Consider the following 26358-nt stretch of genomic DNA (forward strand, 5'->3'; position numbering starts at 1 on the left):
CCAAAAAGAAAATGTTGCAAGTTTCACAGAAAATACTGATTTTGCTAAATTTTATTCACATGTGCATGTGCATGAAAGGTAAAATAAATGTTTTTCATGAAAAATATGCCCTTTCCGTCCTCAGAATACCGCAGTGCTGTTTACAAGTTTGGCATTCCTTTTTGTTTAAGTGTCCGTTTCATTGTTTATCTTTGCAGATACCTGGTACATTGTTATACAGTGACATTTAGGCCCGAATTCACGAAGGTGGTACAAATGAAACCATGGTTTAAACCATGGACAAAAACCATGGAGCGCCAAGTGTCGCATGGAATATTTCGTTACGAAATCAGTCATTTCGTTGATGAAATAATCATTTTGTGACGAAATGACAACATTTTGTAACTAAATGAACATTTCGTCCTCGAAATGATAATTTCGTTAACGAAACGGTCATTTTGTCGACGAAATCACCAATTTCGTAACGAAATATTCCGTGCGACACTTGGCGCTCCATGGTTTTTGTCCATGGTTTAAACCATGGTTTCATTTGTACCGCCTTCGTGAATTCGGGCCTTAAAGTTTAGACTCGTGTTGTTGTACGCAATGCTCTTCTTTAAAGAAACGTAGCATCCAAATAGTGTGGAGTATTCAGTTTTGTGTGTGTGAGAGAAATGTTGTATGGCCCTTTTGTAGTCATTTAAAATACAGAGCAGTAGCTCCCACTGTAACGAGCATGTTTATACGAAAATCTGGTTACAATGAAGTAAAATTTCAGGCCACAAAATTATTCGCTCTTTGTTCTTTATTGTTTATTTGTTTGGTTATATAAAACGAAAGGAAATTGCTGGTCCAGAGGAATTTGTTATAACAGGAGTCCACTGTACTAAATCTTAGTATTCTCTGCACATTCCATAGTTTATGTATATAGATGTCACAAGCATTGTATTTTCAATGTGCCTGTCAGTTGCAGACTTCATAATGTGAGTGTGTTCTGTGTTAATATTCTGTCCGTGTAAAGATAACATTGTAGATTGTGGAGCATTGTTGGAACTGCCTGAACCATGCATCATTATTGACAAGGGAGTTTTAAATTTAAACCACCTTCATGAATGTGGACTTTTTTTCATAGAATAAGAACAGTGTTTACCTTTCAACATCAAATTCAGTGAGTTTCAGCATTCAGAGATGTATCAAAACATAAATTTTGATGTACGTATGCTACTCGAAACTCGATTTGTGTGCAAGTAATACGGGAAGGGAGTGGATATCAAGGTTGACCAAAATTTTTCATATCTAGGTACTTTTGGCTAGAGCGGATAGCCTCAATTGTCATGACACTTGACAGTCTGAAGGCTTTTGATGCTGAAAGGGCCTGAAAGCAGCTGATATTATAGTTCATGATGTGATTACTGATATAGATTTGACTATAAATCAGACATTTGTACGAGTTAAGTGTGTATATCACCATGTGCCATGTATGTAGACCAATAGTTGGCCTGTTGTCTTTCATTTCTACACTAAGTGTAGGCATGCATGAAATATAATCTGTGATTGTCTATTTATGCATATCAAATGAATAAATCTTGTTTGACAGAATGTGGTCATGAGTGTCAGTTTGATTTTTTTTTTTTTTTTGTTAGCAGTCAAATTCTCTTTTTGTGAAGAAAACATTAACAAGACAAGCAAACCAAAATACACACATAACTTCCAATACCACCATCTACTAAAATTGCCACACCTGAAAAACCTGAAAAACCTAAAAAAAAAAACTTTAAAGTGACTTATTGTACACGTAAATTAAACTCTGCATTACAAAGATGTGCTTTCATCTATTAAAAAAAAAATGGCTTCAAATTATGCAAAGGCAGACTTATTTGCTACAGAAATATGTGTATAACATTAATATCAAAACAACCAGATGGCCCCATCAAACACAATTACATCCTTGTACATACTACATGCTTAAGCACATGTTGTTTTTTTCAATAAGCCTTATTTGATTTCTATATTTACATAAAACATTCATCTTGAATGCATGCACACAATACGCAAACAACAACATTGAACATGTAAAGTGGGGTGACACAAAGATCATAACATTCATCTTTAATTTATACACAAACACACACACAGAGACACATGCACGCACGCACTCCCACTCACACACATATATACACACACTCACATTATGCATGTTATGCACATCATGATCTATCAAAAATCTCACACCCACACTACAATCCTTTCCCCTCATGCACAGCACACAAATGACACAATATGTACTGTATATACAAGTCATTTAAATTTGACAAGAGCCGTTTTATTTCATACTGACATGATTTGAAAGCATGGAAATGTAAAATTAATGGCTATGTTAAGTAGTTTAAAAATCTAAGTAGAATCTATATGTATCATACATGTACATTGTATCTTCAATTTCAAGAGTCTCTGGCATGGTAAAAATGCTATGTGCACTGTGACATACTGTACATTATAGATACAGCACACATTTCATATTAAAGGATGTAACTGCTGCAATTGTAACATGCTGGTTGTTCTTAGCAATCAATTAGAATTATTTTCCTAGATTCAAATTGATTGCAAAGGCATTAGAAAATTTCATCCTGTCCTGCTAATCATGGATAAATACCCATTTTATGTTCCAGATAATAAGGAAGGAACAGCTCAATTGGTCCCTGATGCTGCTACAAAGACTACAAAATATGCTCTATTTTCCAGTATATCGGATTTGCTTTACAACTCATTGGAACTACGGTAAAATCCTTTAGTTTTTCTTTTTCAAAATTCTGTTACATCAGGGTTTGAAAATGAAATACAAAAAGAATTTTAAAATTCGGGGTAAGAAAAATTGCTTAAGTGTGACAAGTTTTTGTTATATTGGTGCTCTACAGAACCAATGTACAACACTGGCATATCAAGGCATATTTACCTAGTTTTTAATACTGTAGTTTGTGTTAAAGGCCAATCCATTTTTCATACAGTAGAATGACTTACTACAAGTTACATAAGTAGTTTTCCATGCGTGCATATATCAAAAAGAGAAATGATTTGTGGATTTTAAGGAAAATCAGATATTAAAAGAAATTTTTGACTTCATGAATTTCAATACATCAAGACATACCGAAAACATACAATTTTTTCTCTTTTTTTTTTAAAAAACACATTTCCTCTGAAGATGAACTGTTTATTCAGGAGGGAAAACATTTTCAGGGTTTTAGTAAGTTGTATCACACCATGCAATTTAGTGTACAGAGTTACCAATGAGTTCTTATAAAAGATCCTCTGCACTTTGCAACTTGTATGATGAATACACTGCAGAGTTAATCATAGACCAATGGAAAAATTGCCACTCTGAATCACTTTTCATACAAGTGTGAGTATAAAAATAATGTCATCATCTACATGTGTCATTTTAGATATCTAATGAAATAACTTATTTTCTATTACATACCTACAGACTTACATGTATCTGGAAATATCATTTCTTGGTCATATCTGACGGTTGTTTCTCAACTCAGTTTACATGTAAATATGCTGTTTGTACACATAAAAACTATCAGGTTTAAAAATAGGTGAGTTGTAGTACAAATCCTCTTTTCAATTTCAATGTGTGAAGTATTCATGAGACAATACTAACAAATCTAATGGCACTGGAACATTGACAAGCATGATGCCAGTCCTCTAGTGGAATAGACATACACCAAAATTCTTTACAACAGACAAATAAATACTCAGCAGTAGTTCTACAAAGTACAGCCTCTACATCTTGTAACACTTTATACCGCATCTTCATGCTAAACAAAATTCAGGTTCTGAAGCCCCCTCGAGCAGCCTTTCAGTTGAGTAAAAACAGACAGAATACGCAAAAGGAGATCTGATCCACTCAGATTTTGAAACCACCTACTGGGGGTGATTTTAGAGCCTCTTACAGCAGCCTCAAAGAGCCACGGCTGCAGTACAAGCACTATAGGATTCAAGAAGCTGCTTTTACGTCAACTTTTGTCAACTATGTCAAATTCAATCACTTAGGGTCACTCCTTCCTACATTAACAAATCGGCTATAATGACTGACCGTCACAGGTAAACACTGCAACCACGCTGAATCACATAATTTGCGGTTAAGTGTGTAACATGTGATATTCAAGCATGCACCGTTTATTGAAGGGAACTTGGTTACCATGAAAACGTAGCCAGTCAGGGCCTGCTTTGGGTAAGCGGAACGAGCAGTATGCTGTATAAACAGACAAGAGATCAATTTTTTGAAAAGGTTTTTGAAAATGGTTCAAGGAGGTTCTAAATTTTGGCCACAGTATAAATAGGGTATTATGGTCCACGTTAAGACAACTAATCACTCAACATCTTTGAATGTTATGTTTTCAAGGCATCTTATCTTCTATTCACCACACACATATTTTCAGCAATTCACATTTTTTTTTTAAATTAAAACTGAGCTGCAATCATCATCTACATGACTGGAAAGCACTTGAATCTTTTTGGCATCTACTGTGCATACAGATACGCATCAAAAACTACCCTTGCAGAGTTGTGTCCTTGGAGTATTAGGAGAGTCAACTAGCTCTCACCAACTTAAACTAAAAGGTGATTGTTTGTCGCTGTTCATATTTCATCCCTCCACCCGTAAAAAAGACAAAGACAGGATTGATGCGGGAGATCAGCTATGGTAAGTCTACAATTTGTGCGAACATGACTTGGGCAATGCCAACCCTGCATTCTACATTAATTATGCTAAAACTTAGGCCCAGCAAGCAACTTATACACAAAATGAGCACACGTAACACCAAACTGGTCTACATTCAAGAGAAATGACCGCATAAATTAACAAATATGAAGTAAATGCAAACCCTGTTACATTCACCTATGTAGTAAACGTCATGTACTCAAAGGTGTAACAATAATGCCCTTTAAGATGTCCATTAGGGACAATAAACAACGGAAGTGGTTCATCAGATTTTGTTGTAACTCTACTCAATGGGATAACTTCTATCATTATCATTATCATTATCATTATCATCATCATTATCATTATCATTATCATCATCATTATCATTATCTTTATCATCATCATCTTCCGTTTTCACTGTTCCAAGTCAGGAGCTCATGAATTTTTATCAGTCGCATTGGCAGGTTTGCCTGTGCACACACTTCAGTATCACTGCATGAGTGATGTTATTTACATAAAGTCTAGTGACTCCCCCCCCCCCCCCCCCACACACACACACACACAAATCAGCTTCTTTTTAAAATTTTCTCCTTGAGACTGTACGAGAGCATATCCCTTATGCAAATTACCCTCACATCATTTGAGAAATGCTTGAGATTCTATGAGGCATCTGATACAAGTGGATTGTACTGGCATAGGTTTCTTGCCATTACGGCTCTTGCAAAATGCAGCATCATGCACATTAAACAACACTAATTGCACATCAAGTAATGGGGGCCATGCGCTTCTCTACATTGCATATTACAGCAAATGAATGACGTGACCTCTGTTGTCATAGAGCTTCATAGCACTATGAAGAAAAAAATATGTAGATTTTCGCTCTAGCAGTAGAAATCCCACTTTTCAAATCAAATGCATTTTTAACTTGCAAGAAAGGAATTTTTTCCTCTGCTTAGAAGGCAATTTATGAAGCAACTTCACTAAACGGTTTTTGTCAGGACATTATCCCACCCTGCACAAGAACCCCCAGCAGTTCATCGCAATCTGTTTCACACTAAATTCCTAGAATTTTCTTTGTCCAATAATGAAAAAGATTCTCTTCCAATTTACTCTGCAAATGAGATGTCATGGCACAGATATTATCAACAACACATGGATGCATCACAAACTGATAGCTTTATATTTTTACTAACAAATATATACGATGCATTGTATCACAGGCGAGCTCTCTCAGTCTCTGGTTTTGTTTCATTTTTGTTTTTTTCAACCCACATCTCAGGTAAGTCACAAACATGTTAAAGGATTGAATGCATTCCCACAGGCAATAAAGAGATATTTACAAATAAAACATCTTTAGAATCGTGATTTTTCTTCATATCAATGGTTCAAAGTCGCTGTTGCTGCTTGAGTTGCTGCTGTTGCTGAAAGACAAGTACAGCCAGTTGCGAGCGGGAGGCCAGTCCTTCCGCCCGACTCGCCAGGCATTTGTGGTAGCGCTCCTCGGTGAGGGTGGGTCGGCAGACTCTCTTCTGGTAGTGCTGCTTCATGGCAGGGTCCACAGCTCTGAAGACATGCAGCTTGCAGTTGAGGAACATGTCGAAGAGGTCCTCGTCCGACTGGATGTGATCCGTGCCGACTCCAGGGTGCTTCTCATCCCACAGCTTGCGCGCCGTCTTGTAGTCTGAGTTGTAGAAGGCAGCGTGCTCGTACGAGCTGTCGTCGAAGCGTCCGACCTGCTTGCTGATATCGATGGTCCCCGGATTGGGGGACTCCGCGTAGATGATCTCCGGATCGAACTGGGCGAAGGGGATGGGGAAGAAGACTTGCCAGCCAGCGATGGTGTTCATGCGCACCCTGTTCAGGAACTCGTTGTGCATTTCGAGGTGAACATTGGTGACGAAGAAGAGAGTGTCGGACGCAAACTTGGTGGAGATGACGTCCATGAGGGCAATGAGAGATGGCATTGTGGTTTTCACACTCAACCACGAGATGTGAGCCCCGGAAAACTTTCTCTCCAGATATGAGACATGACCTTTGACGACCCCAAAGATGTCATCAGTGGCCATGGAGCGTGCCTGGACAGGGTTGTAGATGAATATCAGCATGAGGGCGACCTTCTCTTTGGATTCTAGACAGACTTTGGTGTAGGTGTCCAGGAATGTCTTGACCTGCTCCTGTTTGCTGGCCACCACGGGTACAATAATGGTGACCTGGGTGTACTCTGTGACGTACGGCATTGGAATGATCTCCACTTTGTTGAGGGGTCTGAGCAGCTGAACCCGCTTCTGAATGGTCTTCTTCTGGGCGGTCATCTTCAGCTCGAGGTCAAGGGTGTATTCCATCCCTCTGGTAGGATCGTACCGCCGGTACCCATTGACAAGGCGACCCAAGGTGAAGGCTTTCTCATACTTCTCATTCAGTCTGCCCATAGCCGTGGTGACAATTTCGTCAATGTCCTGCTTATCTGCTCCTATGAGAGGAACCTTGGACTCGATGTCCGTGGAAGCGTAGATGTGGGTCATGGTGAAGTACTCCCAGCCGAAGACGTCGAAGCGTGACTGGGCCTTGAAGGGCGGCTGCCTCCCAATCGGCCACTTGACGCTTTCCTTTCCCCCTGGCGAGTACTGGCTTGTCTCTTGGATGTCGCGCTGGAGCCTGGCAATCTCTGCGTAGGAGCGATTGACGGAGGCCTCGATGAAAAACTTCTGCAGTTTGTAGATGATGCGTTGATCCATGACGTGGTACATGGTCAGCGCTTCTTTGAGACGCTTGTCTTTGGTGTCCTTGGTTGTCAGCACTTTATCCTGGAAATTCATCGCTTTGAATGTAGTACCCTGTGAGAAATACGATACAAAAATAAGGAGCCATGATTGTATAAGAATATATTGTGATTTCTTGAACTCTATTTTGATGACAAAAATTATATAAAATCTGGCAGCTTCCAGTTCACATGAAACTAGAAATATCACTGAAGGTGATTAATACCCCCACCCCGTGACGACAGTCTTACCCAAGGAATGATCTTTACTTGATCTTCTGCCATTTAAATGCCGTTACCATGGCAACGCAGCTTCCGACACGTCCGAAAAATATGTCTTGCACATCTTCCCACCAAGACTATTGTGTGTGCCACATTTCATAAGCTTTTGTCAAAAACTGAGGAAGTAGTTCAATCCACAAGATCTTTCCTTGATCTTCCGCCATTAATATGCCGTTACCATGGCAACGCAGCTTCCGACACGTCCAAAAAATATGTCTTGCACATCTTCCCACCAAGACCAATGTGTGTGCCACATTTCATGAGCTTCAGTCTAATACAGAGGAAGTAGTTCAATCCGCAAGATCTTTCCTTGATCTTCTGCCATTTATATGCCGTTACCATGGCAACGCAGCTTCCGACACGTCCGAAAAATATGTCTTCCACATCTTCCCACCAAGATCAAGGTGTGTGCCACATTTCATAAGCTTTGGTCAAAAAACTGAGGAAGTAGTTAAATCCGCAAGATCTTTCCTTGATCTTCTGCCATTAACCCTATTCTAACTGGGCTATTTGAGACCAAGTTTTTACTGGGGGGGGGTCAATTTGACCCCCCCTTCAGATCTCGGCCGCCGATCGCGCGATCGCCGCAAAATTTTGCCTGAACATAGAGCCGGATGTCAACTACAAGATTACATGGTCATACGATAGAAAAATGTTGATTTCATATTTTTTAATAAATTAATTATGCAAATTAACGCATGAAATCATATTTTCACCTATAACTCCATCAAAAAGACTGAAGGATTATTAAATTTTTGTGTCAGAGTTCCTCAAGACACATCAAACAATTTTCTTGTAAAAAAATAGTGCAATCAAAATCATTTTCTTTTGTTTTTTATTGTTTTGTTAATTTCTTATGTATTTTATTGTTTTTTCAGTCTTTTGTTTTCTATTGTTTTTTTGCCAAAATTTGTTGGAGGCACTTTTTCAAGCTTATCTACATTAGAATTGATTTATTTCAATAGTTAAAAGTTGAAATAATCTAATTTATATCAATTAAACAAAAAAACACAGTTTGCATTGGATTTGCACACGAAATCATGAATTTGAGCGGTTTTCGGGTTGACATGCATATGCAAAACATTGCATAACTTCAGAACGGTGTACCCGGACGTCGCAAATTTGGTCTCAAAATATGCGGGAGACTTCAATGAAAAAAGTCATGAAACGACGCGGCAAAATCTTTGCGCGTTGCGGAATCGTGGCGCGAAACGTCGAGGGGGGGGTCAATTTGACCCCCCCCCAGTTAGAATAGGGTTAAAGGCATAATTTACCATTTGCAGATGAAACAAAAACCCAGCATTAGTGCTTTAAATTGTTCTAAAATGTGAGTTAGGGATAGAAACAACCACTGTAAAAATTTGAATCCATATAATCAATGTCAAGTGTTGTTATACACAAAATATAAACAATAGTTATAATAAAAATGTTTCCAGACTAAAGCGTATACAGTTACGGTTTATTGAGAAAAACACTGATATCTCCTTATATTTTAGTCTTTATTGCAAAAATTTCATATGGTAGGATGTTTTATGACACAACAGACCTACACATATGAATCAAATGTGATATCTTGAACATTTTTTAAATTACTGCTCCCAAAGGTAAACTGGACCTTTAATATGCCGTTACCATGGCAACATACTTTCGGGTACTGTCAAAAAATGCGTCTTGCACATCTACAACCAAAGGCACACATCTGTACCAAGTTTCATGGAAATTGGGCAAAAACTGAGGAAGCAGTTTGCAACACAAAATTTTCCATCATTTTGGCTCATAATATGTGAGCTGTTACCATGGCAACATACTTTTTGTCACTGTCAAGAAATGTGTCATGCTGACCTACATTGTATATCCTAAGACAAACATTCAATATGAATTCCATGAGAATTGGAAGAACACTGATGAAGCAGTTTTGCCATGAAGCATTTTGCCCTATATTTTACCAATAACATGCCGTTACCATGGCAACGCACTTTTTGCCACTGCGGAAATATGTGTCTTGCACATTAACATATTCAGATGAACATCTGTACCTAATTTCATAAAAATTGATCAAAAACTGTGGGAGGAGTTCGCGACGCAAGATTTGTACCCATTTTTGCCCATAATATGCCGTTACCATGGCAACATACTTTTGGGTACTGTCAAAAAATACGTCTTGCACATCTACAACCCAAGGCACACATCTGTGCCATGTTTTATGGGAATCGGTTGAAAACTGAGGAAGTAGTTCGCGACGCAACATTTGCAACGGACCGACCGCCCGACCGCCCGACCGCCCGACCGACCGCCCGACCGTCCGCCGATTCCTATATACCCCCTTCAAACTTTGTTTGGCGGGGGTATAAAAATAATCAACTAAAGATGGTCAAACTACATACTTCATACAAACAATTAATGTTAGGGTGGTGCACATGAGTCAATGGAAACGTCCTATTCAGACCAACATCATAGTTGTACATAAAAACAAAATTGTACATTTACCTGACCTGATGGGAATATAATTTAAGCATGCTGAAAGCAATGTGTGGTTTTGTTTTTTTTGTTTTTTTTGTTTTTTTTTTGTGTGTGTGTGTGTGTTTTTAATCCATCCATCATGTTGTGGATCATTCTTCGACACATATATTGTACATCTGTAATAGATGACTGGCATATGTCCTTCACAATGTCTTTTGAGTTTCATCCTTGCTAGGATTCAGATCTAAGGATTATTTAAATACAATTCCATCCCTGTCAGTAAAACAACTCTATGAAACAAATTTTCCAAAGTGTAAACAAGTAACAGTATGTTCACTGTGAACTGAAATAGAACTCATTTTCGCTCACATTTTCTTTCTAGGCCCCAGACATCATTCTTACTGCTTAAAGAAAGATATTACCAATCAAATTTCCTCCTGGCAATATTGAAATTATGGATTTATTTACCAGGTGGTTTGATAATAACTTCACCTACAGATTTTGCATGAGAATGAGTCTGCATCTACACTACTGTACGAGCTGAAATTTTCGCGGTGGTTTTATTTTTGTGAATTTCGCAAATCGCCTTTGAACCGCAAAAATAACAACACGCGAAAATAACAATGTGCGAACAGATAAAGCACAGTTAGACCCCGCAACTGCGAAATTAACAACACGTGAAAATGTTCTCCTACATGTAGTAGCAATTCGCGAAAATATCTGTACGCGAAAATTTCAGCTCGTACAGCATGTACCCTCACCCCACCGTCTTTCCTCTCATTGTATTCTGCAGCAGTCAACTGCATCTTTCAAAGACAGATTCTGGGCCCTGTGGAGTACAATGACAGCATCTGCAATGACACTGTACCATCGCAACAGACAATGCTCAAAAGAACACAGTACTAATAGGCACCTATGGAATGATTCTATGATATTATCACCATTCAGTGCTAGATCTAGGAGGGGGTGCATCGGGCACGCCCCCTCCCCTCTAATTTTGTTTGTTTGTATGTTGTTGTTGTTCTTGTTTTTGGCTTGTCAGCTGCCAAAACCCAGTAGTAGTTTGAGAAAATACCTGCTAACGTTTTTGTTTTTGTTTTTTGTTTTTTGTTCTTTTTTGGGTTTTTTTTTTTTTTTTGTCAGCTGATTAAACCCGGAAGTGGCACCATGAATATAAACTGCTTTGTTTAATCCCCGCCAAACGAACCTCGTAGTTATCAACGCAGTGAGCCCCACTGTGCTCCTTGATGCAGCGAGCAATCTCCAGGTCTGGCTGGCTGCTCCAGGCTTTCTGCATGCACTCTTCCATGTGGTCTCCCACCTTCAGCAGGAGGTTACGAGAAAGCAGATATCCTGCAGAAAAGGCAGCAATGGCAGATGGACAGAGAGCTAGAGAAATGGCTTGCCTTTGTTTCAGTTATGGCCAAGAATTGTAGAGTAACAAATTGTAAGATGCACATGTATTCAAATCCATACAAAAACAAATAATAGAGAGTTTAATCACCTTTATAAAATCACAAATACCAGTGTGTACACAGTTTGAGATACCAGGCAGCCTTCAACAGATGCTGGAAAGATCAGATCATTAGATGCCATCATGAATCTGCCGAACCAAGGCCCCATTTCAGTTAAAATCAAAGAATTAGTGGGGGTGGCAGGGGCAGATCCAGGAATTTTGTAAAGAGGGGGTGCCTTTACAAAATTAAAGGGGGGTGCACCCCCATATTTTCCTTTTTATTTCTTTTGTTTTAACAAGAAATAAAGTGGGGGCGCCCGGTGTGCTCCCCCCTGGATCCGTCACTGGGGTGGGGTAGGGGACATTGTATTTAATAAAGGAAGTCTTTCCACAAACAGAAGTGATCTTCAATGCTTACAATGACAACTTGTCACTTCCTGTAGATGGTCAAAAATATGGTTACATAACATGCATTTAGTATGAGTTTACATTATTTTACATAATGTAGAGTTTCTACACATGGGCCTATGGTGGATCTGTGCAGTGGTATGTTCACACCATTGCAATACCATGATGTAGACTCTACACTCTTAATCATCATATAGAAACCAGCTAGTAAACTAGTAGTCAATAGTAGTAGTACCGTAGCAGAAAGAATTTGATTAGTGTCTAAACAATCAAATTTCATCAAAATTTCATACAATCAATTTTATAATATAAAAGAAAAATCTTATTATTTTTGTTTTACAGCTGTAGGCTCCTGTGCAATTTGTTTGTCTGTCTGTTTGTTTTTTCATTCTTACGTAGGACCTAAATGCTACTATTGCCCAATACACATGTAACATAGTTCTTCTTCTTCTTCTTCTTCCGATAAAGTGCTGCCCTCAAATGGTCGAGGATGAACGCACTGCGAGAACATGCGCATACGCTGCACCACCGGGGCAACAGAAATTTGAAATCAGGTGAAAAATATTTACAGGTGCGAGTAAAAATCTCGTAATAGTTATTGGTATATAACTCAAAATGAAACAAATAATTTTATGACCAACAAAAAAAAAGTTACCAGCTTCTTTCTGACAGTAGGTGACATCCATGTCCTCTTCATGAGTCGGGATTCCCATATAAAGATCCCTCCCAATGCTGATGTGATTCACAAAGTAAAGGAGCTTTTCGCCGAACACATACGTGTCATCTGATATCACGAAGAACCAGTCGTAGTCATTGCCGAAGTGATCGTAAATGTACTTCCATATCTGGAAGGATCGCATCACCGCCTGATCGCCTTCAAAGGTTACAATTGTCATGCCAGCGGGCACTGGGTCTGGTTTGGTACGAGCAAAGTAAACTAGTTTACTGACGGAATTGGCAAGGGTTTTGTTGATGCCGACAGTTGTCGATTCAGAGTGGATCTCCCCCCTGGAGACGACCACAGCAACAAACAGTTTTTCCTTGATGCCCAACTCTGAGGCGATGAAGCGTGTTCGCACGACTCGTCGTTTCTCCACTACTCGAGCTGGAGGGTTTTCTTCGACTCTGAGAACCGGTTCGAAGTCGTCTTCGCTGAGCATGTTGCCATTTTCGTCGGTGCCGTAGAAAATGGTGTGAGTTTTCCGCCCAGTACGAACAGCTACCAAATTGTCCAACCCGCAGTTGCTCTCCAACAGAGGAGAGCAGAGCATACTCAGAACTATGCCGACACATATCCCCATCAAAATAGGGAACACGGACCGTGATCGGCTCAGTAACAGTCTTGTACACTTCTTGAAAACCATGTTGAAATCTGGTCAAATCAAACAATCCAAAGAAAAATTCAGAAACGTCAAGTTAACATGTTTAATCGCTGTTTTTCTCACTCGACAAACACGATGGCACCGACTGTCGACGTCGCAGATCCAGAGCTTGCTGAGCTACGATTGGAGTAAATTCGCTGGTCTCTGAAACCCTGTCGCGGTGCTGTGCTGTCGGCGCAGAAAAGAAACCACGGCATGACTTCGGGTAGGGCAGCTGTCCGTTTCCCACTAGTACACGATCGAAAACGATCAGTGAACCAGCGAATTTACGCTGTGGTACCGTGTGTTCCCGCATGTCGTTGTACTGACGATCTTTGGTACGTTAAATCCTTTGTATTTTCTCGCTGCGGTAACTAATTTTGTGCATTATAGAGCTAGACATTCGATTAGTTGAGTTCCAAGTTAACTACATGGTAAAATATGTTAAATTATTAGGTAGTACGCGCGAACCACTGTCTGATCCACTGTGAAAGTGATAACTTAGTTCTCGAGTTACATTACTTACCGTGCGTGCGGTCGTAAGTGTAGTCCGAGGTATCTGGTTTTGAGTTGGAAACTTTTTCGTACATGCCACTGCACCACAGCTACAGCTATAATCTGGTATCGTATTCTTAATTCTTGTGTTCTACAGAATATCTATTCACGTGTAGCATGGCCTGGTCGAACCTCAGTGCGGGTGCCGATAATTTTGTGTGGTTCAAAGGTTATTGATATTAATATGAGTGCAGTGTGATCGCAAGATAAAACTGAAAAGTTCAGTCGAGATAAAGCCTTTTAAAGGACGACTAGAGTAACTGCGTCAGTAAGCGGCCGTGCAGCCGTTCGCGGCAGGTACAACATACACGGTAATATACAGCTAAACACAGCATTGCACTGTTACATGCACACCTACACATTAACTATACACAGCCCAGTCGCCGCTGTACATACGTAGCGCGACAGGGCTGTACCAACGAAGCTCCAAACACGAAGAGGGTCCAACGACCGCATGCGATCGGATTGAATTTTGATACTTTAGATCATTTTTTTGCCACTTCAAACTCATCTGACGAACAAAATGATAATGAGACTTCATATCTATGCTATGAGTATTGAAATTTAGATTCAATAACTTACCAAAATTGATGGTTATATGCAGCATGTGTGAACGGTTCACGAACGGTACATCGTCTTTCACGCCAGGCCATTTCCAATATTCGGGAGGTCACATGATCTGAATGCCCTTTCAAAAGGTCGCGCTGTCGACCGTGCTGCTACACCAACACTCAAGCAGCGCATCGCACGCACGAGATCAAGGCGCCATTTTGAATTCTGCAACGATGAACTGCGACGGTGTTAGGGAATCCGCCAGAAAGTATCATTTTTTGGTTCCACGGACTTATCACGAGGGCTCTCAATGGACTTACGAACCTTCTGTAATACAAGCATGCACTTAAGGTGAGTAACGTTTGGTAACGTGTACATTGTTTATGAAGAACGTATAAATTTTCATAAGTTTTGTAGTTGTGTTGTGGTTCCCCACTTTGAAGGTGCCCGCTCGCTGGTCAGACGCTGTACTCGCGTAGCGTATTAACAGCGTCTGGTCGGGCTAACCTACACATATACTAACACACTGTCACTAGCAATCAACAAAAACCAACCTATAAAATGGGCACGATCTCTGACGAAAGTGAAATTTTCTCACGTAAATGACAACATATCGCATCCAAAATGAAATTTTCGGTACTTCTTAACATAACAGTTAAGAAACAATGGTCCAAGAAACTGGATTTTGTTTCATTTTCTCGATGTTCATGGATTTTGAAAACATATCCTCACGTAAAATAGAATTTTCGCGAGCCGATGTGGGCCGCCATTTTTTTCAGAAAGTGGATGTTACCATCGAAAAAAATGAGAAAAACACGAGAAAGACATCAACAACACCGCCAGAAGTGCGATCTTGTTTGCGGCCAATGCATGTGCGCACCCTATTTTCACGTGCTTTCGCAATGGGAATTGGCGCTTACGCAATGTTCGCGAGACATGTGAAGGCGTTCAGCTAAAGATCGCGGAGCACGCGCGTATTGCATAGGGATTGTACATCGTGCCGCAAGCAGAAATACTACGTCGCATATCGCCCTTATCGGCGAAAATTGTGCCGGGTTTTGCCCTGGTAAATCATGAAAACTGCGTTGGTCAATGGTAAATTTCTTTCATGAAAACAATTGCGTTAATGAATAATCTTGTCTATGATATATGAAATGGTTGAAAATAATTTACCTGATTTGTTTACAAGTTGGAAAAACTCTTAACAATGCTTATACTGCCGCAAACGGGATATTTTACTCTACGGGTGGTACAATTTACAAGTGCAAGTAGAAGTAGATTTCTAGATGGATTTAAATGAGATATTGAGTAGGCTTAAACCCGCCAAACATGAAGTGATATTAATCCTGATACTGATAGCAGCTTGTCCATGAAGCGAAACTGATTCATCATAGTCTTTATAAATTCATATGATTTCAAACCTGTTTGTTGTCTTAATAAAATGATGTGTCTCATTGAGTCATATTTAGCTTTGAGATAGAAATGGCTTTTGTGCCCTTTTAATTTATATTTGTGAATGTGATCTTGCATGTTGCCTTTTTATTTTATTTTATTTTTAAAGCAAAGGTCACCATCTGAACAGTCGTCACTCCCTTTCGCAAGATGGAGGCAGATCTGTATGATGAGTTTGGCAACTACATTGGTCCGGAGCTGGACAGCGATTCGGACGAAGAGGGAGATGGCCAGGGAGACGCCATGGCAGATTTTGACATGGTCAGTGGAGTAATCCTTGTTCTTTTCCCTATCTCCCCCATTTGTTTTTTTAATTCTAATCCTTTATTATGCCCCCCAGTTTTCTCTTGATGTACATTTGTCTCTCTCATTCTCGCCCTCTCCCTCCTTTTTTCCATTTTCTTTTCTCTTTTTTTTTTCAATGAAACATGAGATAGACATTGTACCTCGTGAGTGAATTAATTTTGTGTGTCTGACATTGTGTTTTTTTTTTGTTTTTTGTTTTGTACAGTGCATGTACTATTGAAGATTTGGATTCTGAACATAGACTTTAGACTTTTGTCACCAAAGATTTCTAGTCTACTTGTCCATTTTGCATTGTTGCCATAACAGTACTTGAAATTGTAGGATACTGTTTGTTTGTTTGTTTGTTTTTGCATCACCATACTGTACGAGCTGAAATTTTCACGTACAGATATTTTCGCGAATTGCTACTTGGAGGACATTTTCGCGTGTTGTTAATTTTGCGGTTGCGAGGGTCTAACTGAACTTAGTTCTTCACGCATTGTTATTTTTGCGGTTCAAAGGCGATTCATGAAATTCGCGAAAATAAAACCACCGCAAAAATTTCAGCTCGTACAGTAAGGTAAGGCTCTCTGATTGCCATTTGTATCAAGAACTAAGCATGTTTGTTTAAACAAACAAAACAAAGAAGACTAACTTCGTGTGAACTGTGCTTTCCTCACTTGGTGTCTACTTTCTCTAGGATGACGATGACGACATTGCAGACGATGCTGACGTCCATGACGATGAGGACAGGAGCCAGGCGGTTGTGCTTCACGAGGACAAGAAGTACTACCCCACGGCCGAGGAAATCTATGGACCCGATGTCGAGACCATCGTACACGAGGAAGATGCACAACCTCTGACAGGTTGGTTCCTCTTTTTCTTTTTCTTCTTGGAGTAATCTGTGCCTCCTTCAATCCTTAAGATTCTTGCAGATATCAGCAGGGTTTTTTTTTTTTTTTTTGTGTGTGTGTTTGTGTGTGTGTGTGTGTGTGTACATTTGACCACTGCATTGGGATTTCACTCTGCTCTTTATGAGAGAAGTGGAATTGGTTTTTGTATGTGCATTAGGTTCAGTGTTCCTACACACAGGACTGACTGCTTAAGTCTCCTCCAAAAGACTTGGCAGTGAGGATAAAAGTGCCTTGCCAGAATTCGCTACTGGTTACCTCTGCCAGAATTCGCTACTGGTTACCTCTGCCAGATACATTTTATTTCTGCCAGTGTTTGTTTGTTTCTTTCTTTCGTTATGAACAGGTATATATGATTTGTGTATGTGTGTGTGTGTGTGTGTGTATGTGTGCAATCAGATTTGGTGTTGATACAGTATAATGAGAAAGTGAAGTCACTGTTTCATGGGATCACAGAGTATCAAGTATTGAGTTTTTGATGAAATGTTATCAAATATACTGTGTGCTATAATTGATTTTTTGATGAAATGTTATCAAACATACTGTGTGCTATAATTGTATTGTTCAAAGTTTTTAGTTGCTTTCCAGAAGTTTGCATTGCATTCCATGAAACCTCCCATCTCTTATAGAGAGTCAAGGCAGTGAGTTTATGTCAGAGCAATAACTCTGTCGGTATATGTCTTTGTTAAATCTTTTCATTCATTCACAGAGCCTGTCATTGCACCAGTCAAGCAAAAGAAGTTTACCCTGACTGAGCAAGAACTGCCTGCTACTGCTTATGATATGGAGTAAGTCCTTTTTTGTTCTATCATGAGAATTTGTGATTATATTTCTTAGTGTGTAAAAAAAGAATATAAAAATATAAATGGCAGTAGACTTAGTTTCTGAAATAGTAGTAATGGTAGTAGTAGTAGTAGTAGTAGTAGTAGTAGTAGTAGTAGTAGTAGTAGTAGTAGTAGTAGTTGTAGTAGTAGTAATAGTAGTAGTAGTAGTAGTAGTAGTAGTAGTAGTAGTAGTAGTAGTAGCAGTAGCAGTAGCTGCAGCTGCAGCAGCAGCAGCAGTAATTTTTACTTATTTGTAACAATCTTGTGATGATCATGATTATGCATTGCATTATGGTGAGACAAAGTCAACACAGCATCCTGTTTCATTCCCAACACCCTGTAGGTATCTAGCAGACATGATGGACAATGCCAATCTGATTCGCAATGTGACTCTGGCTGGACACCTCCATCATGGCAAGGTGAGTATTGAGTATATCCGTGACTCTTGTGCCTGTATAAATGCTAATTGGGTAATATTCTTGATTTCTGTTTGTGTTTGTGTGTGTGTGTGTGTGTGTGTGTGTTTGTGTGTGTTTGTGTGTGATTCCTCCATACAGAATTACATTCAGCAGTTTTCTTGTGTTTTAAATTACAGCTCTCTGTAGGTTTGGTTATCAAATTTTACCATATTTCATGTCTTTTCAAATTTTCCCAATCCAGACAACCTTTGTGGACTGCCTTCTGGAACAAACACACCCTGACCTGAGAACCAAAGAGGATCGGCATGTGAGTTTGACACGCAAAACAGTCATCAGGGAGCTTAAGATTCTCGCAATGGGATGTTCTGAGCATGTGCAAAATTGCTTATCAAAAGCACAATCTATATTTATAGCTCGTGTTGTCCAATTGTTCACGACGCGTTCTGGGCTTTTTTTATGTCCGCTCAATTCACGATGCCGAGAACTACCTGATGCACTAATCATATGGGGGGGGGGGGGGGGGGCCCATTTTATTTTCTATAGGTTGCGTTCTTGCGCAATCTAAAGCTACTTTTCAAAACAATGCAGGGAGAGAGGAGAACGTCCAATGCAATCATCATCTCGAACGTCCTTGTCGCAAATCTAAAGCTCCCTGTTATCACCAAGATAGCAACTTCTTAAGTTTGTTTGTTTGTTTATATGTTTAGAATGAAGGTTAGGAAACTAGATCAACAAATTGGTGGAAAGGTGAGAAAAATGAGACTAAAGTTGAGGATGTCATGACCATTTTGTTGCCAAGTGATCATGTGACATGACTTGTGATTTGCCATGCAGTGAACGTGTCCACGTGGCTCCCATATATTCACCCAATTATGATGTGAATCAGAGGAAAATAAAAGGAAGAAAATCATTGCTATGTTTGAAGAAATGACAAAGATATGTCTCTGAGGAAGTCCTAAGTATTTTATCATGCTCCAAGTGCTAACAACCTACAGCAGTGCTCCTCAAACTGTAACCAGAAAAAATAGGGGGGGGGGGGAGGGAGGAGGGTCATGTGATCTGTTGACATTGACATGTGGAGACAAAGTTTTAGACAAGGACTTCTCGTCATGGTCTTGCGGACCACTTGTCATCCTCAACAACTTCACCAGAAATGATCATATTTATGAATAAGTACATGCAGATGTTCTGGCAAATGCCGTACAGAATCTGTACACCTTTATTTCGAAAGATTATTGTACCAATTTATGTTACTCTAATTCAAACAAGACTCCACAACAGTACTCCATGTGTAAACAAGTATTCTGCTGCAAAGTTTGAAAGTGGGAAACCAAATCATGTAGAAAGTGAGATTGTCTAGTGATCTCAGGTGATAGTGTTGAAAAGATGAAATCCGACAAGTGCCAAACATCTGCTTGTTGTTGTTGTTTAATTAAGATTCAGTCTCTTTTTGCATCTGTTCCTGAAGACATCAATCCTGCAAACTCATAACTTGGCTAAACTTTATTTTTGTAAAGGTCATAGACAAATTTGACAGCAGCCATTTCACTGTGCTGATAGAATTATATAAATGTGTATGTTCCAAGCATTTGAAATAATTTCATCAGATACATTCGTTGACATGAGAATTTACACATGTCTTGAAATACATCAGTGTATTGTGACATTTTGCTTTTTTAATCTCAAAACAATTTAGAGAGATTTCTTTCTTAATTAATGTCAGTGAAACTTATGCGTCAGCTATTACATATTTGATGCAATATTTTATATTTCTTTTGTTAACAGCTAAAGTACACAGACACACTCTTCACAGAGCACGAGGTAAGAGAGAAAAGACACACAGTGTTCCTTGTTCTGTGTATTTCAAACTATTTTCTTAGTGAACTGTTACCTGTGACTTCGAATTAAAATTGAGTGATTGCCCTTCATTGGTTAAGCTACAATAGGCAACAAAGTGAATGTGTCCATTTTCTGCTGAACAATATGTTTTGTATACATATTGTTTGTCTGTGTGTGTTTGTGTTTGTCATTAACCTGCACAGTATGCTAATTGAAGGCTCTGACTTATAAATATTCATATCTTGGAATGTTGAAGGCACCTTGCAACTCCCCATCATCCTGTTGCTATGGAGGATGCGGGCAATAAATGTTGTGCCAGAGCAAGGCAGAGATGATCCGTTCCTCTCTCCTCTCCCTCATTGATCCATCCGCGAGAGATTTCACTCATTCCTATCTCCATGGATCTACAATGTAGGAGACACGAATCTGTCTGTGCTTGCTATGTTATGCTTCTTTACCCTTTTTTTTTCAGTTTCTTTAAACTTGATGTAATGTAATGCTAATTGTTCTATGTGGCATGGGTATTAATTGATGGTTGCTCTGTCAAAAGGCCCCAGCAAATCAGGTCATTATAACATTACAAAAAAAAAGAAAGAAAGAAAGAAAGTGAACAAATCAATTTCATTTTCAATAGAAAGGAGTTAAATTGGGTTGTGACTCCCATTAAACATACAAGCAACTGAGAACAAAGAGGCTAAACCTTATGTATGTACATATATTTTCTACTATGTAAGTCTCCTACAAAGCTGATTGAAAAACCTGCAGATGATATTATGCCCTGGGGCATAGCTCATGCTTGTGTGTGTTCCTTCACACGAAGTCCTTGGAACCGGCGATTTCTTTCGTAATATCAACATTTCGTTATAACCAAACAAATAAACAATAAAAATACATAGAGTGGATAAACTTGCAGCCTACATTTTTACTTCGTTGTAACCGGAATTTTGTTATAATAGTGTTCGTTTTAACAGGACTGCACTGTACTAGTTTTATGAACCCTTCTCAGCTGTAAATAGCATGGCAAATTGTCATTCTGTAAAGCGAAGATGCATATTTACCCAGGATTTGAAAGTGTGATCACACATTCCATTCTGAAGAGGATTTTGTTACGTTTTCCAGGACCATCAATCTTATATTGGTGTATAGACAGTTTGTCTCCCTGGAAGATGATTTGGATGTGATGTCAAGTTTGTTCATTTTTCTCTTTCCAGCGAGGAGTGAGCATAAAAGCCCAGCCAGTCACACTGGTCCTCCCAGATTGCAAGGGCAAACATTACCTCATGAACGTCATGGACACACCGGGTGAGTGCATTTTACCCCTTGAATTCTACACCCTCGATATGGCTTTAAAGGACAAGTCCACCTTCATAGACACGTGGATTGAATGAAGGCAACAATATTAGTAGAACACATCAGTGAAAGTTTGGGGAAAATCGAACAATCTGTTCAAAAGTTATGATTTTTTTAAGTATCTGCGCAGTCACTGCTGGATGAGAAGACTACCACAGTGTATGATGTCACATGCGTACAACGATATAAGGAAAATAAAAAGAGAATTTCACAAAACTTTACTTTTTGAATAAAGTGCACATTTCTTCAACTTGTTACTGACGTATGTTAAGGGTAATATTTTTCCCCTTGCCTTCTGAAAGAGAGAAGTCGAGTGTTCTTTTGTTATGAAAAAATGAAAAATAAAAATTTGTTGAATTTGCTTTATACTTTCTTTATGTCGTTGTACACATTTGACATCACAAGCTATAGTAGTCTTCTCATCCAGTCGTGACTGAGCAGAAACTTCAAAAATTCATAACTTTTGAATGGATTGTCCGACTTTCCTGTAACTCTCACTGATGTGTTCTACTAATATTGCTGCATTCACAAAACCCACATGTCTATGAAGGTGAACATGTCCTTTAACTGTTGATGGATTGGAAGGAGACATTTAAAAAATTTTAAATAAGCATTTCCATGTTCCCCAATGTTGTGCGTGGCTGCACTTGTGTTTTTCATTGAATAAATGCTATTTCTTAGTTCCATTTCCTTTTAACCCTATAAAGCCCAAGGGGGGGGGCACATTGTGCCCCCCACCATATTTTCGTTTGCGACTCCTACACCCTTTACTCTATTTCAACCAAATTTGGTGACTTTTCCTAAAATCTTATTGCGAACATTTTGATATATAATTTAGCTATGTCCAATATTGCTGGTTGCCATGGCAACCGTAAACTGACAACCATGTTCGTCAGATTTTGCATGATTTTCTGTTCCAATTTCAATTAGCAATATAATAATGGATGAAATGGGGGTTTTCTTGGCTGTAATTTGCTGAAGGACCAAAATGTGAAGCAATTATGGTTGTGAATTTCCCTGAAATGGTCTTCTTATTATTTCCTTTATTTTTATATGACATAGGCATCAAACAATAGATATAATAGAAATAATAGAAAATACAGCATTTTCCAAAGACTACCCTTCTATTTTGTGTTATCTTGACACAAGCTTTGCCTGTAATATCATATTTTTATCATATTATCAATCTGCAAACTCAAAATTTCAATATTTGGAAATATGAAATGTGATACCAATATAATGTACCCATTCCAAGCAATACGTCATAGGTTTCATATATTTCTTTATATTGTAATGAGTAGCGCCCCCACGTGTTGACCTAGAGAAATTTCAACTTTAACAAATAGTGAAGGTTGACTTGCTTTTCCTTTGTGGCAAATATGAAAATGATTGATATGAAATAAAAACATGTATACTGGGGATAAAGAAATAAAAAGAAAAAACATGATTTTAGCATATTTCCTATGTATTTCTTTATATTTTGGTAAATAGCGCCCTCAGTGGATGACCTTGAGAATTTTCAAATGTTGGGTCATGTAGAGTATGAGTTGCTCTACCCATGTGTCAAATATGACGGTCATACATCATATAATAAAGAAGTAATATAGGGGGGGCACAATGTGCCCCCCCTTGGGCCTGGGAGGGGTCAAAATAGCTTGGGCTTTATAGGGTTAATACAGACCTTGGGGTTTTTTTTTTCAGAATATCAGTTTATCTGCTCAAGGACTACAACAATTTCCACAAACCTATACATGGACCTGTTGATTTTGGTGCAACATGATGTGGGATTATATGAATTGTCTGCTACATCCATATGTCCGGCAGTTATCTGGAGATCTAACATTCATTTCTTGCATCTCTAAAAATGTGAACATCCATTACAAGGCCAACTGTTAAAATATGCATCACTGACAGTCATAAAAGTCGCAGTTGACTCTGCCTAGGGTGTTGGTTTACTGCTATTTTCAAATGTCATGCAAATCTTCCAGGCAAGATTTTGTCCAAGGAGTCCAGTATGCTTAACCCTCTAGCTTCGGCCTTAGGTTTGCTTGACTTGAAGACAGCTGATATTTGTGAAATGCATCCCAACTTTAAGAGTAAAGAGGTAGAAGTACAGAAAAAAAAACAAAAAACGGTTATCTCAAACCACTTTTCGTGAGAAACATCTCAGAATTTTAATGCATCAATTCAGCAACCTGCAGTGGTCTATGAAACCAGAACATGTAAGATTCAATTTGAATGTCAACAGATGGCTAAAAAAACAACAAATATACCATCGGTATGCATATCTTTATTATGGCCAGATTTTTTGAGATAAACAGAGTAATCATTGAATACTGGTTTTGCTATCCATATCATCAGGCCACGTAAACTTCTCAGATGAAGCCACAGCATCATTCCGCCTCTCTGACGGCGTAGTGGTGTTCGTGGATGCGGCGGAGGGGGTGATGCTGAACACGGAGCGCATCATCAAACATGCCGTCCAGGAGCAGCTGGCCGTCACTATCTGCATCAACAAGATTGACCGTCTGGTCCTGGAGCTGAAGCTGCCACCGACCGACGCCTACTACAAGCTCAGGCACATCGTGGATGAGATTAATGGGCTCCTCAGGTAGGGCATATGATATACGGCATATATTTTTTGCGAGCCTACATTTTCGCAAATCGGGACTTCCAACAATTTTACGAGTGGTTAAATTCGCAATCATGGAGTACTGTACTGAACAGAGAAATGTATGCATGCACGTCACATTCATATCAAGATCAGAGTGAATATTTTTGTTTGTCTTTAAATTCGTGAAAGCACCTGACTCGTGAAATTCGTGGAAAGTAGAACCTCGCAAAATATTTGGCATATACAGTATAAGATGCATTTCAGCACTCTCCTGAAGTTTACTGTACTGTACCATAACCACTCTAGGGGAGCGTTTAATGCTCTTGAAGTGTACTGTACCATACTGTCTGCAGGTGGACCACTTCCTAATGTGGTCCATAAGTGTACCAAACCGTACCAGAAGTTGGCATGAGAAGAATGCATGTAACACGCACATACATCATAATGCAAAGAGATGATTGTTCGGGACGCCTGTATGTAGCGTAATGCATGCCAGGTGTACGACCCTGTTGCTACAAAACGTGTAACCTCCTCTAAAAATTACTCATGAGGTACGCTTTCTCCATAGAGTGCTCTAACACCGTAAATCTGTCATGTATGGTATAATATGCAGTGGATTGGTTTGCTTTGGGTTGATATTGAGTGCTCAAACGTGGCTGTTGTATTTATTTTCCCAGACTAGTGTCTTTTTGGCTATTTTAGGTACTGTCCACCTGTATTTGAATTCTGCCTGTAGAGTGCTTTGCTGCATGCTGTGAAATGGTCAAAGAAAACAATGTATAGATTCCATCAACAAAGTTTGTATGCCGGATTGATGATTTAGTTTGCCTTTTATTCCCGACCTGGTAGAACTAACAACAATCATGCAAAATAACAAGACCCTATCAATGTGGCTATTACTATGAGGATGTGAGTATGGGGTTGTTTTCTTTTAGGGGGGAAAAACAGCTTTTGCAAGTATGGAACTTTCTCATCTTGAGTGTACTTGTTTCAGTTTTGTGTGATGCCTATGTGATTATAGAGAAGAAGTGAACTGTAGTAAATCATTGTATATTGTTTTGTAATGGATTTTTCTGCAATCATAAACAGACTCTGTACGTCAGAATTTATGAGACCTCTGAGATAATTTCCGTTTAACAAGTGTCAGCTTTAAAACCACACATCCCATGCCATGTATACTGAAGAGTGATGGAGATTTTTTTTCTGCATTCAATGACTTTAACCCATCTGTGCATTTGTAAGAATCCACACCCTCCTTCTGTCCCCTCAACAGCGTGTACACCGACGAGGCGGAGCAGAAGATCGTGTCCCCCCTCCTCGGAAACGTCTGCTTCGCCAGCTCGCAGTATAGCGTGTGCTTCACACTGGCCTCCTTCGCCAAGATCTACACGGACACGTACGGTGACATCGACTACAACCAGTTCGCCAAGAGGCTGTGGGGTGACATCTACTTCAGCCAGAAAACGTGAGTCCTGGCATTGCGCCGTGCACCCGTTTAGTTTTGAAATGAAGCTTTCAGTACCTGCAGTTCAGATTAAGCATTTAGTACTTCCCAGGTTCAAAGGGAAATATTACAGTACTGTAAAATTAGGAATGTTCCCGTGCATCTTAATTTTGTGAATTTTGTGAATTTCGCGAGAGCCAAGATTCACAAAATTTGAATGCACAAGTTGTTGTCTTCACTATGCGCATTGAATGTTAGAGGAAGCTTGCAAAAATTTCATGCTGCGAAAAAGGCTGTCGACTCCAGTTCGCGAAAATTTAATGCCGTAAAAATGATATGTTTTATACAGTATGTGGTGACATTAAGAGCAATATCTTTGTAATGATACCACCACAAACCAGACAAGTTATGTTGTTGCTTATAGTCATCAAAAGGGTCTTGGAGACGCAGTATGGTCCCACACATAAACTAAAATGCTTGTTCAAGTCTATCCGTGTCCTTTATTGATCCCCCCTCCCCCCACCCTAATCTGCACAACTCTGTGGAGTGTCCTGGAGACATTTTAATGATTTAAGTTTACCTCTTCTTGTGCAAATTATATAGTTTTATAGCTCGAATGCTAAAGGACCGAAATGATAATGCAACCACAGTAGTTACAGCACACACCTGAGTGTCACTCATCTGATGGGAAAACTTCAAGATCT

The 26358-nt window shown here is 39.3% G+C and overlaps 2 protein-coding genes across 2 annotated transcripts in view; one reads left to right on the forward strand and one right to left on the reverse strand.

Annotated features, from left to right (window-relative positions):
- Positions 1 to 6006: 6006 nt before the first annotated feature.
- Positions 6007 to 13510, reverse strand: LOC140243652 (chondroitin sulfate synthase 2-like). The gene is made up of 3 exons (XM_072323315.1): positions 12704 to 13510; positions 11392 to 11537; positions 6007 to 7518 (listed from the first exon to the last, which is right to left on the reverse strand). The coding sequence occupies exons 1-3, from the start codon at positions 13410 to 13412 to the stop codon at positions 6070 to 6072; spliced, it is 2304 nt and encodes a 767-aa protein (XP_072179416.1). The 5' UTR covers positions 13413 to 13510; the 3' UTR covers positions 6007 to 6069.
- A 130-nt stretch (positions 13511 to 13640) lies between these two features.
- Positions 13641 to 26358, forward strand: part of LOC140244104 (116 kDa U5 small nuclear ribonucleoprotein component-like) — a 28873-nt gene continuing 16155 nt past the window's right edge. Inside the window, exons 1-10 of the mRNA XM_072323750.1 lie at positions 13641 to 13747; positions 16083 to 16229; positions 16954 to 17119; positions 17874 to 17952; positions 18332 to 18407; positions 18649 to 18714; positions 20193 to 20228; positions 21458 to 21548; positions 23958 to 24207; positions 25484 to 25675. Coding sequence (XP_072179851.1) covers positions 16119 to 16229; positions 16954 to 17119; positions 17874 to 17952; positions 18332 to 18407; positions 18649 to 18714; positions 20193 to 20228; positions 21458 to 21548; positions 23958 to 24207; positions 25484 to 25675 — 1067 coding nt within the window. The 5' untranslated portion in view covers positions 13641 to 13747; positions 16083 to 16118. The remainder of the gene's footprint in view (positions 13748 to 16082; positions 16230 to 16953; positions 17120 to 17873; positions 17953 to 18331; positions 18408 to 18648; positions 18715 to 20192; positions 20229 to 21457; positions 21549 to 23957; positions 24208 to 25483; positions 25676 to 26358) is intronic.

Source organism: Diadema setosum, chromosome 20 (assembly GCF_964275005.1).
Source record: "Diadema setosum chromosome 20, eeDiaSeto1, whole genome shotgun sequence".
NCBI lineage: Eukaryota > Metazoa > Echinodermata > Echinoidea > Diadematoida > Diadematidae > Diadema > Diadema setosum.